Raw genomic sequence first — 15,285 nt, forward strand, 5'->3', positions numbered from 1 at the left:
TTTTAAAGGAAAAAAAAAAAAAAAAGGTGTGCATGAGCTTTAAAGATTAAAAGGGGAATTTCAGGAGGTCATCAAGAATTGATGTGTCATCTAGCCTCTTACACTGGACTGCTTGTAGCTCTAAAAATGCATTGAGCAATTACGCCGAGCTCCTTCTGCATTGTCATTCTTTTAATATTGAATTCAGTGGTTGATTACAGAGTTTAAAAGATATCAGAGATTTAATTCATGATTGCTTCTATGATGCCATAACGACATAACACCATGTTAACACCAATTATTCTACATAATTAAAATACTACTAAAAAAAAATACTAAATAACAATAGGACATAATAAGTAGCCTCTCTCCAAGTGAAATTTGATCCTGCGGTTACGATGGTAAGCATTTTACAGAATTATTATTTCAATAGTTTTGCGTGCATGTCTTTCAAATGCAATTCAACAATGTCCAGAAGTTATGCAAGAATCCTGTTCACTCCATGAAATAAGTTGTTTGTAATCGGACTCTTTGACATGACGTTGGAGGACATGATTGGTGGGAGGCACTGCTATATATTAGTGAGGCTTCAGTCCCACCTTCTCGCCAGTGGAATTTCATCACAGCTTCTGCACCTTTAGGGCAGACGAGAACATAAAATAAGTAAGTGTCTTGTACAGTTTCTTATCGAATATGATTGTATTCGCCTTGCACATGACATCTGCCTGCCATATACTGGGCAAAGTGTTAGTTGTTAGTGGGGAAGGCAGTCTCTCGGTGTAGCTAGCTTACAGTACGCTCCGGCCGGCCTGACTCCGTGTCATTTCTCCCCTGCTCAGCTGTATTCCTTATGCCTACGTGGACTTAGCGAGCTAGTGGTACAAACTGTAACGTTAGCTAACATTAGCTCGCTAATGCTGCAGTTCTCCTCACACTTTTAACGTAACCAGCATGCCAGCTGCGTTGGCTAATTTTATTTAAAACAATCAATGACATGCCTTAGGTCTGCGAAACGTTTCAAAGTTATGTACAAAGACCCCTGGTTTCGACCAAGGGTTCACCTAATGGAGTCATGTTCGCCAAGGTCCAGCCTGAAGTTTGTGTTGGTCAGTTGGAGCAGCCAAAGCTACCTACCGTTAGCGTGTAGCTATCCGCCGAGCTACGTGTCACAGTCACACACGCCACGGTCAAAGTTTTTAGCAAGTTGGCTAACTAGCTAGAGCTATGGAGCCACTAATCACCAGATCAGTGATCTTTACCCACTAATGGCAGGGGGCAGACATTTGTGAGGCAATTGGGATCATTTTACTGTCCATGCCCGTCATTCTAACGGTAGTTTTTCTTGATTTTGATAAATTTTTGATGATTGGTTAACGCTAGCCAACATGACGCCAGCCAGCGTTAACTCTAACGTGTCGTCAGGGGCTAACTTGCTAATGCTAGCGCTCTAGCTAACCAGCTACTTAAAGCCTTAATCCAGGATTTGGGTTTGTGCAGATACTCAGTGGCTTTGGCTAGGAAATTACTTTTCTGTTCCGCCGTAACTAACTGAGGTCTAGGCGTACTGGCCAGTCTTAACTTGTTAGCTGCGTTCAGAGCCCCTTAATGATCCGAAAAGGTTAACGTGAATAAACTCAGCTAAATTACTTTGTATACGTCGACTGACCATGTTTGTTGGAGGTGGTTACTGATTTACCAGCTACTGGTTTTGATGCAGTATTTGGCCCCTACAAACTAGTCTGAGCTAATAAGTTTGGCACCTTCTTAAGATACATGTTGTAATCTACAGCTTGTTTATCATAAATAGAAAACAATAAATGTACATCCACTATTATCAGTCATGCATTTTGATGACACAACTGGCATTTGTCTCAGTAGCATTTGTGTATATTTAAACTGAAAGTATTAAGTGGATGTAGCTAATTACTGGTGGGATAAGAGGGATCAGTCTGTCACTAGTTGTTTAACTAATGGTATGTTATAGAAAGCTATACCAAACAGAGCTACTATTTTTGTTGTCCTGACACACTTAAGCCAAACACTAAAAGGGGAAGCTAGTAAGCTGTTAAATCTGATCTGGATATTTATTTATAACAGTTTCTTTGGTTTTCTATGAATTTAAAATATTGTACTAGGTATCCACGCCTATGCATGTGAAAGCAAACACCCATGTTGCACTACAGAGGAATTCCTTGTCTTCACAAATTATTTTTCCTTTGGTCTTCAGGCAAAAGCTGGCAGGCTGACGCGAACTGGCAGCTTTACAGGACGGATTATCTGGTACTGACCATTTAGCTGGTAAGATACTACTATCATGAACTAAATCACAGATCCACAGTCATATGCATGTAACACCATATTGTTTCATATACATTCATTTGCATTTGTTGTTGGGTGTCCCGTACAGCTGGAAGATTAACCCTGTAACCACAAAAATTTAAATACAGTACTGAAAATTCATCTGGTCTTGTTGCTTTTTCAGCCCCAGCTAGAAATTGCAGTGACAGCATGGTTTTATTAAAAAAATGTCTGTGTGAATGAATACACACACATATACATACATGTATATTTTTTTCCCCAAATGAGAGCCATTCTTAAATGGCAGCACACACTGGAATAAATTCTGCAGTGAGTCACAAAGAAAGGCACAGAGCCTCGGAACCAAATCAGGGTTCCTGCCCATCCTGGAAAACCCTGGAAATTTATTGGCTTGTTTTCCAGTCATGGAAAACACCTCAAATATTAAAAATTATAAATTATTTTTAACAGTCAGGCGATCCTGGAAAATTATAAAGTTTGGTTGAGATTACATTTTCAAATGTTTTCCTGAGCTCCCATTGCACATTTTCAGCCGCTGACACCCTGTTTCAGCTCCCAGTGATACCTGGCCACAGTTTCACTGTTCCACAGTGCCTCTTGTGTTTCCAAGGCAAAACAAGTCAAAAACATGCAAAACAACGCTTTGCACTTTTACCGGTGTGGCGATAATGCGAAATCAACACATCTGTGCGTTCCTAGCATATTTTTGTTTTGTTTGTTTTTCATGTAAACAGGTATATCACAAAAACATATGAACAATGCATTATCTGAGACTGGAGTCAATTTCACAGTTTTTAGCTATTTGGTCACTATGTTCACTTTTTCCAGTGAAAATTATTTTAAACTGACCTGTGGGCAACAGCTAACATGTACATAAGTCACTGAATATGTTCTTTGAAAAGTCCTGGAAAATGATTTTCCTAAGAACGGGATGCCCTGCAGATGTACCGACACAGCTGCAGCAGAGATTGCGCAGGATTTCATAATTGGATAGATCACTTGTACTGATTTCATATTTTGTTCAGGCCATTTTTAAACTTAGAGTTTTTACTAACCCTAAATTGGCAACAAGTTCTCTATGCACTAGTGAGAACTTGGCAGAGAAGCCTTAGGTTTACGAAGCCTGACAAGGAAGAGGCCTCTGAAAGGGTGTTCTCAAGTGTGTATGTGTGTGGTGGGGACAGCCCACTCCAAGAACTCCCAGCTGCTGAAATGGCTACCTCCATATTCAAACTTGTAGTAAATTTCCCTCAATTGCGTGTTCTGTGGAAAAGCCGTAAATGAGAGCCTAAATGTTGACCAGTTCTCCATGACATCTGGGAGTTATCTTTCTGTGCTTTGCAGATGAATTGCAGGCATGCCTAGGGGCAAAATCCACCCTAAAATAATTCACATACCTCAGCTCAGATGGTTTTGTTGGGCTGAAGTAAAAACTGTCCACTTCAACTATCAAAAGTAGCTTTAAGGTTTTTGCTGCAGATCAGATCCTGGGCTCTTTGGTTTCTTGCTTTGGGAGAGAATTCTTTATGTTGATGGGTCATAAAAATGGCATTTGTGAATTCTGTGTTGAGTTGTAGTTTTTGCTTAAGTCCACCTTACACTGAGGGGTCAGTGGGGAAATCCTCTTAACCTCAGAGCCTCCTCACAAAGCTGCAATACTTAGAATAGCACTGGATCTTGACAGTTGAACAGAAGACTAACTGGTTTCTCCTTGAAAGGCAAAGTGTAGTTGTGGCACTCGATACATTAGTGTTTTCTTAGCGACACTAAGACATTGGTGTACCTTTGTCAGTCTAAACACAGATTCCCTCAGTGGTCACATGATAAATGCCAAGAACTGAGATTATTCTTGAAAGGCATGGCTTCTTTTGAGCTAGATTAGATAATGGTCATCTCAAAGTCCACCTATTGATAAGCTTGTGTATCATGCTTAGCCTTTGTTTTTAACACTTTAACGAGGCATACTGTATTGTTTCTATGTCCTGCACTGGTTCATTTTATGTTGTGGAGGCGACACACAGCAAACTGTCAGTTTTGTACACTTTCATTGGACTGTGTCAGTGGTATGTTGTTCATGAATGTGAATGAACTTACAATTTCTCACTTCCCAATCTAAACAGGGCCATCACAATTATCTGTCCATCTATTTTCCACACCTGTTTATTCCTTTTCATGGTCACTAGGGGGCTGGAGCCCATTCTAGCATGCAGTAGGTGAAAGCAGGGAACTGCCTTGGACAGATTGCCATGCGGTCACAGAGCTAACACAAAGACAAACAATCACATTCAAACCCACAGGCAATTTGAGCATCTTCAGCTCATGTGGCTTGAATGCCTTTGGACTGTGCGTGGAAGCCAGAGGAAACACATGGGTAGAACATGCAAACTCCACATTAAAATGAGTCCCTAACATCACAAATTGTTCATGGGTGTCACACAGAAATGACATGGACAGAGTATAGCTACAGTCCTTTTTGGTGCTGAAATATTTTAATATCAGATGTGATGATGCCACATTGGTTTGATGGACACCAAGCACTCCAATTTAAGTTGCAGACCAAAATGTTAAAACTCGAATTCTGTATTGATGCATGCTAATTAAGTACTTGTGAATTCTTAGATTTGGGAGTATTTCACCTTTAATGTCAACAACCTTTTTAAAGTGGTGTTAACTTTCCTTGCAGTGGCACACTCGGACTCTGTGTTAACGTGGGATTTTGACCATGAGCTCAGTCGCTGTACTTACGCAGGAAAGCTTTAATGAACACCGCAGTGGGCTCTTGCCAGAGCAGAGTGGTGGTAAGTATTTGTCTTGGGCTAGATAACTGGATTTGAAGGCCACAGTCGATTCTTAAAATGCAAACACAGAACCCTTATGTGGACTTCTCTGTCTAAAATCTCCTCTGCCATCTGTGTTCAGCTGTTGTGGCAGGATCCAGTGGTGCAGGGGATGAAGATGCCCTTCCTACCTACAAGGATGCCTTCCCCCCTCTGCCTGAGAAGGCAGCCTCACCTGAGGGGACCCAGGAATCGGCCAACGCCTGGACATCTAAGATCCGTCCTCTCAAGTCTTCTGTTATCACCCAGGTATGACTACATTTAGGTGGGCTACAACAGTTCTGTTAAATATGTAAAACAAAATAGTAGGTGAAGGGTTAAGAGAACTGCCACCCACTTCCTTCCACTCTAATTCAGATGGACTGACACCAAAATCTGATGTTTACTGTTGACATTTTAGATAATTGAGGAAAAATGTTCAGCTGTTTAAACTCTATTGTGCTGCTGTAAACAAACTTCACATCATCCAAGTTTGGCTAGTTAACCGTGGGAATAACAAATATCTCTCCAAGAGGCAAAATGGGAACAGGAATGCAAGGTGCATTGCCAATACAGTTTTTTTTTTTGTTTGTTTAATTTTCTAATTTTTTTAAATTTTATTTTTATAACTAGCGTTGATGCTTTAAGGCACATGTTTTTTCTTTTAACTGAGTAGAATTTAACTGTTGTAAGACTTTGAGGCCAGAAGAATATGTACATGTACATTTTGTCCCTGTGGAGCAGTGCTTATTAGCCTACAAGCTAAGTGTGAATAATGAATTTGTGGTGACCCTCAGAAGCACCGATTCTCTGACAGGGTGTTTCATCTGGAAGCTCATTCTCTTTGTGAGTGCAGGTGGTCATAGAGGCACAGGTATTAATCTTGAGGCTTTGTTAACTCTAAAACTTGAACTACTGGTTTTGAGTATTTATTTGGCGAAGTGTAACACAATTGGTAGCCCGCCTAACTAATCTTAGATGTAAGCCTTGTCTTGCTTATATGCAAATAAGATGACTTTGTAATTTGTTAAGCCTGCAGTCAAGGTTTTTTAAATTGTTATTGGATCACTTTTTGTTTAGGCTTAATTTTTTTTTTTTTTTTTTGCTCATGAAGACACAGCAGTCTATTTATTTATTTATTTATTTTGCCTTTGTTAGCTTAGGACTGCAAGGGGTTTTTAGCCACCCACTCATCATTGCTAATGCAAGTTCTAAGATTTTTGTGCTGTGAGGACAAAAAACAAACAGTTTTTCTGATTGTTTGCTTTTATATTTAAGAATTGAGCAGTTGGAAATCCTGTCGGGTCACGTGCAACCTCTACTTGAAGCTCATGTGTCTTGTTTCTTTTCTCTCATGAACTAGGTTTTCCATGTGCCACTGGAGGAGCGCAAGTACAAGGACATCAACCAGTTTGGGGAGGGCGACCAAGCAAAGGTCTGTGTGGACATCATGCACAAGACCGGAGCCCACCTGGAACTCTCCATGGCTAAAGATCAGGGTCTCTCCATCATGGTGTCTGGAAAGTTAGATGCTGTGATGAAGGCCCGTAAGGAGATTGTGTCCCGACTGCAGACTCAGGTCAAGAGATTTGTCTTTGTTAATGATAAGTGGTTGACTAAAAAGTCTTTAATGAAGACAGTAGAGCTAACTGTAGTTTTTATTTATACAGGCTTCAGCTACTGTCGCCATCCCCAAGGAGCACCATCGTTTTGTCATTGGCAAGAATGGGGAGAAACTTCAGGAGCTAGAGCTCAAGACTGCCACCAAAATCCAGATCCCACGACCTGACGACCCCAGCAACCAGATCAAGATCTCTGGCACTAAGGAGGGCCTGGAGAAGGCAAAGCATGAGATCCTCCTGATCTCTGCTGAGCAGGTAACTACTTCAGATGTGATGACCGATGACTCCTGATCACAGATCAAGGGAGCAGCTCCCTTGATGGACTTGCTGATTTGTTGAGACAGGTTTCTGACTTGAAATTTGCATCATTTTTCATTGTGGCGGAGATTCTTTTCTTTTCTTTTTTTCCCCAAAGACCAGAACTTATGTAGTGCTCAGAGGTGTTGGGCCTTTTGGTTTGTGTGTTATAATACAAACCCATGTTTACATTTATAAAATTATTTCTGACATAGAACTAAATTGAGAAAATCTACAAATATAACTGACAAACTTAACTTAAAACCCTCATGAAATGCTGTCATGAAGTAAAGGGGGGTATTGTGTTAATGTGAGTTATTTTATTTTTATTTTAATGATTTATCCTTTATTTAGCCAGGAAGGTCCCATTTAAATACAAGATCTTTGCTTCCAGAAAGTCCTGGCCAAGACAGCAGCCCAGTTAGTTTCACATGAAAAACAATTTCACATGATGGAACACACAAATGCCATAAAAATACAAATAATAGTTATTCACTTATCTCAAAGAGTCTTTATTTATTTATAGTGTATTGTTTTCTCGTGATCATGGCATGCCAAGTCACTGCTGTGTTTCAAAGTTGGTTTTGTAAGGGTCATGCAGTTGCACTGGCCTCCTTTTCAGAGTGGATTATTACATTCAGTGACCTTGATTCTTGACAGTCGCTGATGTATTCTTTTTATTTTTTTCTTCGTACCCTCTGACCTCCTCCCTGTTATCACACCTCTTTCAGGACAAGCGTGCTGTGGAGAGGGTGAACATTGACAAGGTGTACCACCCATTCATCACTGGTGCCTACAATAAACTAGTAGGAGAGATGATGCAAGAAACGGGTGCCCGCATCAATGTACCCCCTCCCAGCGTGAACAAGACGGAGATTGTCATCACTGGGGAGAAGGAGCAGGTGGCCCTTGCTGTGGCTATGATCAAGAAGATTTATGAGGAGAAGGTATGGTAGTATGTACTGTATGTAAGCCAATATAAGGAAAGTTTATGTCGAAACAAATTAAAGTATTGGATTTTTACATTACGTAGGTTGAATGTTATGTTAAACCCTGACACACTTTAAGTATACAATAATAATACTACTACTACTACCTAACTGGCATTTTTTACACTGCACTTTACATTAGGAATGGTTAGGTTGTTTATTTATGTTTGTATGGCCTGCCTGTAGTGTTTATGTTGTGTGTATTGGTATGTGAGGTAGAGGTGCAGGTCTGTTTGTTTTAATGTTTGTTTTACTGTGTTAATCGTTTTAATGTTTGTTTTACTGTGTTGATAATTTTAATGTTTGTTTTACTGTGTTGATTGTTTTAATGTTATTTGTAAGGACTACAGATGGAAATTAGCTTTCTTGCTAAATCTGGTGCACTCATCTTTTTATTCCTTGAATAGCTAATGAAAGTGCACACTGTCCTTTATAAATTGAATAAAATAAAAAAATAAACATTTTCATGTTCTGGGCCCACTCTGACTATGGAAACACTGTAAACACAAAAAATGGCACTCCCTGACCAACTACTTTCTTCTATTGCAGAAGAAGAATGCCACCACCATTGCAGTGGAGGTTAAGAAGTCTCAGCACAAGTATGTGATCGGCCCCAAGGGAAACACCTTGCAGGAGATCTTGGAGAGAACTGGTGTCTCAGTTGAGATCCCACCTTCTGACAGCAGCTCAGAAACTGTCATCCTTCGTGGGGAGCCAGACCGACTGGGTCAGGCCCTCACTGAAGTTTACGCCAAGGTACGTAACACTGTGTGAGAGCCTTGTAATATAAAATTGATGTCATTATTGAAGATGTGACAAAGAAACATTAAAAACCTGATTCTATTTGCAGGCCAACAGCTACACTGTTTCCTCGGTCTCAGCTCCTTCCTGGCTTCATCGATTCATTATTGGCAAGAAGGGGCAGAACTTGGCCAAGATTACCCAACAAATGCCCAAGGTTTGTGGAATGGCTTAATTTTAGTAATTACTCACTTGCAGTAATTTTACAACTATTAAGTTTTTTAAATCCCTTTTTATTCGCAGGTGCACATTGAGTTCACTGAGGGAGAGGATAAGATCACCCTGGAGGGTCCCACCAAAGACTTGCAGATGGTGCAGAGCCAGATTGAAGCCATTGTTACAGATCTGGTGAGGCTTAAGTCACAAGTCATGAGGTCCAAGTCATAGTTCCCAGTCACAAGGGGTCAAGTTTGTAGTCCCAGAGTCAAGTGCTGGAAATTCTGTAGAAGCAGATTAAGTAAAAAAAATCTTAAATTTAGTGGATACACCCCTAGTGCGCAGTTAAGGGAGCGGCACATTTTCTGTTTCAAATAAGAAGCTGTATATGAACATATTTGGCAGTTCTGAATGTCAAAAATTAAATATTTCACTCTTCATGTGAGGACTGAAGTTAATTCTTAATTCCCTCACAACATGTTTAAGACTTGAGGTTCAAAATAACTATTGAACACTAAGAACAGTTGTTAGTTGTCACTCACAGCCCCTGTCTCATATGTTTCTTTTGTTTTTGCTCACAGGTGAGCCGTATGGATTATGCGGAGATTAGCGTGGATCCAAAATTCCACAGACACCTAATTGGGAAAGGTGGTGTTAACAGTAAGTACTGTGTTACTGTCTTGTATAAATTCTGTTGTCGTCAGAGACTGGTTTAGGTTGCAGATAGTGCAACAAAAACTTGATCAAAAGCGTTCCTTATTCTCCCTTTTTCGTTCGTTTACTTGTTTATTTACAGTCAATCGCATCAAAGAGCTGCACAAAGTGACTGTCCGTATACCCCCTGACAATGAGAAAAGCAACCTGATCCGCATTGAAGGGGATCCCCAGGGTGTGCAGGAAGCCAAGAAGGAGCTGCTTGAGCTTGCGTCACGCATGGTTAGTTCAAACTGGGGTTTAATGTAAAGATGTCACAAATGGGATCTCTGTTTAGGCCAACACTTAATCTACTCTCTCTTACAGGAGAATGAGCGTACAAAGGACCTGATCATTGAACAGCGTTTTCATAGAGCCATCATCGGGCAAAAAGGGGAGAAGATAAAAGAAGTGCGCGACAAATTTCCTGAGGTGAGTTGTTTGGGGAGGAAATCCACCAAATCATGTCTTGTTGGACTATGGTATTTGTATTTACTTGCAACTGACTAGTCAGTGGCCACTTGTTGTTTGGGCTGCTTTGTACTAAACTCATTTCCGTTGCTTAACTCCAAAAACTGTTTTCTTCAAGGTCATCATTAATTTCCCCGACCCGGCGCAGAAGAGTGACATCGTTCAGCTTCGGGGCCCACGGACTGAAGTGGAGAAATGCTCCAAGTTCATGCAGAAGATGGTGGCTGAAATGGTACATTTAATGCTTATGTGTAAATTGTTCCACAAGCTATGTGATTGGACAGAGCTGTAGGATAAAGAATATTTCTACATCTTGTTTCATACTTATGAATGTTATAACAAAGGATTATTGTGTTTTAACCTTCTGTGACTCTTTGATCAGGTGGAGAACAGCTTCTCTGTTTCAGTGCCCATCTTCAAGCAATTCCATAAGAACATAATTGGAAAAGGAGGAGCAAATATCAAGAAGGTATAACTAAGAATATATACCTTGAAGTGAAGTTGTCAGTTACTGGGTTTACATGCACCTTAATCTGGTTATTTGCCCTCGTGCGGCAGTTGTCTGATTGTGTAAGTGCCATGTAAACAAGAAACCTGATTTCCATATTAGGGGTAAGGGATTAAGAGAAATTGGCATAAGGCAGCAACATTTCTCCTGGAGAAACTAGTTTATTGTGCCATGCAAACATGTACGCTGATTTCTGCACGGCTTTTTCCGTGGGCACATGCAGGGGGAGACAACGGGTAAGGAAAAAACAGGATAAACACATTAAATACACACTGTACAATGCCCAGGAGAGTAAAAACTACATGGTTGTTGAAGAAAGCTTAATAATGTTATGGCAATGTTACATGTAATGAAAATAAGACAGAAAACAGAACACATCTGTCGCTGCCTGTCTCCACCCTTGGAAGGGAGGGGCAAAGCGTGTTGGAAATCCACATCAGAGGCTGCTGATAGGAGCTCTCTGCCAGCCGCAAGTAGACAGCAGCACTGCTGTCAGCAGGGGTCAGGGGAGAAACATGATTATTGGAGGAAGACTTATACAGGGGTTTCGAGTATTCGGCTTGTTGTGATGTATTTATATGCATTACCAGATTGCCTGCAATAACCCAGTTACTCTCAATAATCAGATTTTTCTGTGCATATAAATGAAGTGAGTCATTCCAAGTCTTTTTACAGCATCAATTTTATTCTTCTGCTTTCTAGATTCGCGAGGAAACCAACACAAAAATCGATCTCCCTGCTGAGAATAGCAACTCGGAGATGATTGTCATAACTGGTAAGAAGGCAAACTGTGAGGCTGCCCGAAATCGCATCTTGGCCATTCAGAAGGAGCTGGTAAGATGTTTTTGTTTGGTCACTACCTACTTCAGTGTTTCCCACAATTGTAAAAAGATATATTTGGGTGGTATGCCTAATTAATGTCTCATTTGCATTCAGGCAAACATTACAGAGGTGGAGGTTTCCATTCCCTCAAAACTACACAATTCCCTGATTGGGTCAAAGGGCCGCTTTGTGCGCTCAATCATGGAGGAATGTGGTGGTGTGCACATCCACTTCCCAACTGAGGGCTCAGGCATCGATAAAGTCACCATCCGAGGCCCTGTTGAGGATGTGGAGAAGGCCAAGCAGCAACTGCTTGCCTTGGCAGAGGAGAAGGTTGGTGTAAAAACTAACAAGAACTGAACTTGTGTTGACCTTAGCTTTCTACCATCCAAAAAGAGACCGTGGTAGAGGAAGACCAGGAGGTACTTCTTTGCCTCAACTTCCACATTAAGACACAGAACTTCTTTCAGAGAGTCCTTGCACCAAAAAGTAACGACAAGAAACTTGATCACAGTTAGTCATAGGCCATGAGACTGAAATTTGTTTTTGTTACTGTCACTAACTCGGTCATGCATTCATGCCAACATTTTCAAGCAAGAAAATTCAAGTGTTAAACATTTGAGCTTTTGAATTTGAGCATAATAGGATTTTATTTCTGTTGAAGTTAGCAAGAGCTTCTTTTCAGCCTGCCTCAATCATACGGTAGGGTTGTGATGTCGAGATTGACCTGTGAATGCTTTGTGTTCTCAGAAAAGCAGCTTTTATGTGTAGAGTTAACACTATAAAACATCTTATTCAGCAAACAAAGAGTCACACCGCTGAGCTGCGTGCGAAGCCAGAGTACCACAAGTTCCTCATCGGGAAAGGAGGCGGAAACATCCGTAAAGTTCGGGACAGCACTGGTGCCAGGATCATTTTCCCCACTGCAGATGACCAGGACCAGGAGCTGATCACTGTGGTTGGCACAGAAGAGGCTGTGCGTGAGGCCCAGAAAGAGCTGGAGGAACTCATTAAGAGTTTGGTAAGGCACCTGATCAGTTTTGACCATGCTGGTTAATAACTTGGTTTCCTTTTAAGATGTTTCGCATATTTTAAACACATTTAGATTTATTCGATAAAAGAAAATGAGTGTTTCCATCAACTACATTAAGCGAATTATTATGCTTATTGCCGCCTGTCACAGAATGCTTCCTTGTTCAAGTTTAGGTTATTTAGCGCCCAAAATCATTCCCTCCTTCGCCACTACACGGCACACAGTCAAATGATGCTGGTATTACAAATCAGTGGTCCTTATTACCAGAGCAATTACTGTCTTTGATAGATTTCTGTCGTAAATTAGTGGGCAAGTGATTACCTTTGGAAGTGGGGTGGTCTCTATCAGGTGATCCACGACACCACACCTGCTAAAAGCCTTTCACAGAGCATGTAGTGTCTCTTCCATTGTCATGTTTGTTGTCTGACAGAGGAATCCCTGCCTCTCCACTACTTCATCATTATACAGATAATGTTTCCATCTCCCATTTAGCGTGTTGACTTTCAAAAATGGCAAAAAAACCCTCAAGCAAATGTAAAAACTTTGTTTTGCAGTTTCCATCAACCATTCTCTAATTTGATACTTCAAAAGGGGCATAAATATGTTGATGGAAATACGGCTAGTGTCAGCTTCTTATATGCTTGACTGTTGAACAAGTGCACTCTTCTTTTTGGCAGGATAACGTCGTCGAGGATACAATGAGTGTTGATCCCAAGCACCACCGCTACTTTGTGGCTCGCCGTGGCCAAGTCCTTAGGGACCTTGCTGATGAGTATGGTGGCGTGATGGTGAGCTTCCCGCGCACTGGTTCTCAGAGTGACAAGGTCACCCTCAAGGGAGCCAAAGAATGTGTGGAGGCAGCCAAAAAGAGAATGCAGGAAATCATTGAGGACTTGGTGAGTGACTACCAGTTTTTATCAGATGGTCATTTTGTGATCTTTGGTAATCAGACTTGACAATTCCCTTTGACCCTGTTGATTTCCAGGATGCTCAAGTGACCATGGAGTGTGTCATTCCTCAAAAATTCCACCGTTCCATCATGGGTCCCAAGGGCTCACGAATCCAGCAGATCACCAGAGATCATAATGTACAAATTAAGTTCCCTGACCGTGAAGACGTTCAAGGTAAGACATAATCAGTCAGGAGTTGCGCATGCTGTCCCTATAGAGTTTGACTTTCTAATCAAGCTTTGTCTGATTCATTCCTTCAGCTGCCCCTCCTGCAGAGGCTCCTGTACAGGAGAATGGGGAGACTAATGGAGAAGTGAAGGAGCCTGGTGATCCAGCTGCACCTAAGAAGTGTGATGTGATTGTGATTTCTGGACGCAAAGAACGGTGTGAGGCTGCAATAGAAGCATTGAAGGTCAGCATTTATAACACAAACATTTATTTCTGATCCCCCCCTTGTTTATTTGACTTGATTAATTTAAAACCCTCCTCCCTTTTCTTAGGCCTTGGTTCCTGTCACCATTGAGGTTGAAGTGCCTTTTGAGCTTCACCGTTACATAATTGGGCAGAAAGGAAGCGGAATTCGCAAGATGATGGATGAATTTGAGGTTTGCAGTAAATAGTTGTCTCTGCACTGGAGATGAGCTCAGGATTTTATTTCGCTATAATTTAGACTGATTTCACCACTCTGCCCCCAGGTTAATATTCAAGTGCCTGCTCCTGAGCTGCAGTCTGATATAATCTCCATCACTGGCTTGGCCAATCATCTAGACCGCGCCAAAGAGGGCCTCCTGGAGCGTGTCAAAGAGCTTCAGGCTGAGCAGGAGGATCGGGTTAGTACTAAAGATGTGGACATGATGTGGGACTTAAAGCATATGTCCAGATAGTCGACTATCCCTGTTGTACTTGCTAGGCAAAGGAAGTTTTTTTTTTTTTTTTTTTTTTTTTTTTTTTTGTGTTCTGAATTTAAAAATGATTCAGTAGTCAGATTTTTGGCTAGCTTCACCAAAACAACCATGTTAAATGGATATTACATTGTGTATTGAGTAGGGTTGTAGTCAACCAAAGAAAATCTTGGTTGACTAAAGTCCTGAAATTTCAACCAAAAGTCGACTAATCAGGGAGCGGCGGGAATACAAAAAAAAATTAGTATTTTTAGATTAATTAACTGGGCAGTAGCCTACCTGGTAGCCTTGGCCGCCTAAATGAATTATAAATAAACAAACAACTAGTATTTGCAGTACATTAAATCTAAATTTACTAAGACTAAAACTTTGAAATATGCCAATTCTTATATGTTTATACTCAAAACTGACGGAGCAACCTAACGCAGACATGTTAGCTTACCGTTTCTAGGTGATATGGCATGTTGGTCGTTGAGCTGTGATACACAAACTGTTGTTTGCAAAGTTTGCATTCGACTTTTTTCCATCTATTTTGGTAAAATGCTGCCACACTAATGACGTCTTTGACATGGTAGAGGACTAAATAGTCATTAAACGTTCTTAATTAAGCAAATATTCGGAAAACCAGGCCTAATTTTTTCTTCAGTTCATAACATACCGGCCTACCTATCTGTCTCCGCCAGTGAGTTGGGCTAATCCAAAATTGTGAAAACAAGGGGGTGTTATGAAGACAGACTGTTACCTGTGAAACAGGCTGTTCTGAAAACACCCCCATTAGCACTTAATGTTTTACTCCTGATTAAAATTAACACGGCAAATAATCGACCAATCAGATTTTGGTCGACCAATAAATTGACCAGTTGACTAACAGACTACAGCCCTAGTATTGAGTGTCTTAATGCATTCATCAGTACACAAAGAGGGAAC

The 15,285-nt window shown here is 40.9% G+C and overlaps 1 protein-coding gene across 1 annotated transcript in view; it reads left to right on the forward strand.

Annotated features, from left to right (window-relative positions):
• Positions 1–557: 557 nt before the first annotated feature.
• hdlbpa (high density lipoprotein binding protein a) overlaps positions 558–15,285 on the forward strand; it is a 20,440-nt gene continuing 5,712 nt past the window's right edge. The window contains exons 1-23 of the mRNA XM_030049578.1: positions 558–642; positions 2,207–2,277; positions 4,982–5,096; positions 5,218–5,384; positions 6,478–6,693; positions 6,785–6,991; positions 7,765–7,980; positions 8,572–8,778; positions 8,873–8,980; positions 9,067–9,171; positions 9,561–9,639; positions 9,776–9,915; positions 10,000–10,104; positions 10,262–10,375; positions 10,526–10,612; positions 11,354–11,485; positions 11,588–11,806; positions 12,273–12,494; positions 13,184–13,402; positions 13,492–13,630; positions 13,717–13,868; positions 13,957–14,061; positions 14,152–14,286. Of these exons, the coding sequence (XP_029905438.1) occupies positions 5,021–5,096; positions 5,218–5,384; positions 6,478–6,693; positions 6,785–6,991; positions 7,765–7,980; positions 8,572–8,778; positions 8,873–8,980; positions 9,067–9,171; positions 9,561–9,639; positions 9,776–9,915; positions 10,000–10,104; positions 10,262–10,375; positions 10,526–10,612; positions 11,354–11,485; positions 11,588–11,806; positions 12,273–12,494; positions 13,184–13,402; positions 13,492–13,630; positions 13,717–13,868; positions 13,957–14,061; positions 14,152–14,286 (3,150 nt within the window). The 5' untranslated portion in view covers positions 558–642; positions 2,207–2,277; positions 4,982–5,020. The remainder of the gene's footprint in view (positions 643–2,206; positions 2,278–4,981; positions 5,097–5,217; positions 5,385–6,477; positions 6,694–6,784; positions 6,992–7,764; positions 7,981–8,571; positions 8,779–8,872; positions 8,981–9,066; positions 9,172–9,560; positions 9,640–9,775; positions 9,916–9,999; positions 10,105–10,261; positions 10,376–10,525; positions 10,613–11,353; positions 11,486–11,587; positions 11,807–12,272; positions 12,495–13,183; positions 13,403–13,491; positions 13,631–13,716; positions 13,869–13,956; positions 14,062–14,151; positions 14,287–15,285) is intronic.

Source organism: Myripristis murdjan, chromosome 4 (assembly GCF_902150065.1).
Source record: "Myripristis murdjan chromosome 4, fMyrMur1.1, whole genome shotgun sequence".
Taxonomy (NCBI): domain Eukaryota; kingdom Metazoa; phylum Chordata; class Actinopteri; order Holocentriformes; family Holocentridae; genus Myripristis; species Myripristis murdjan.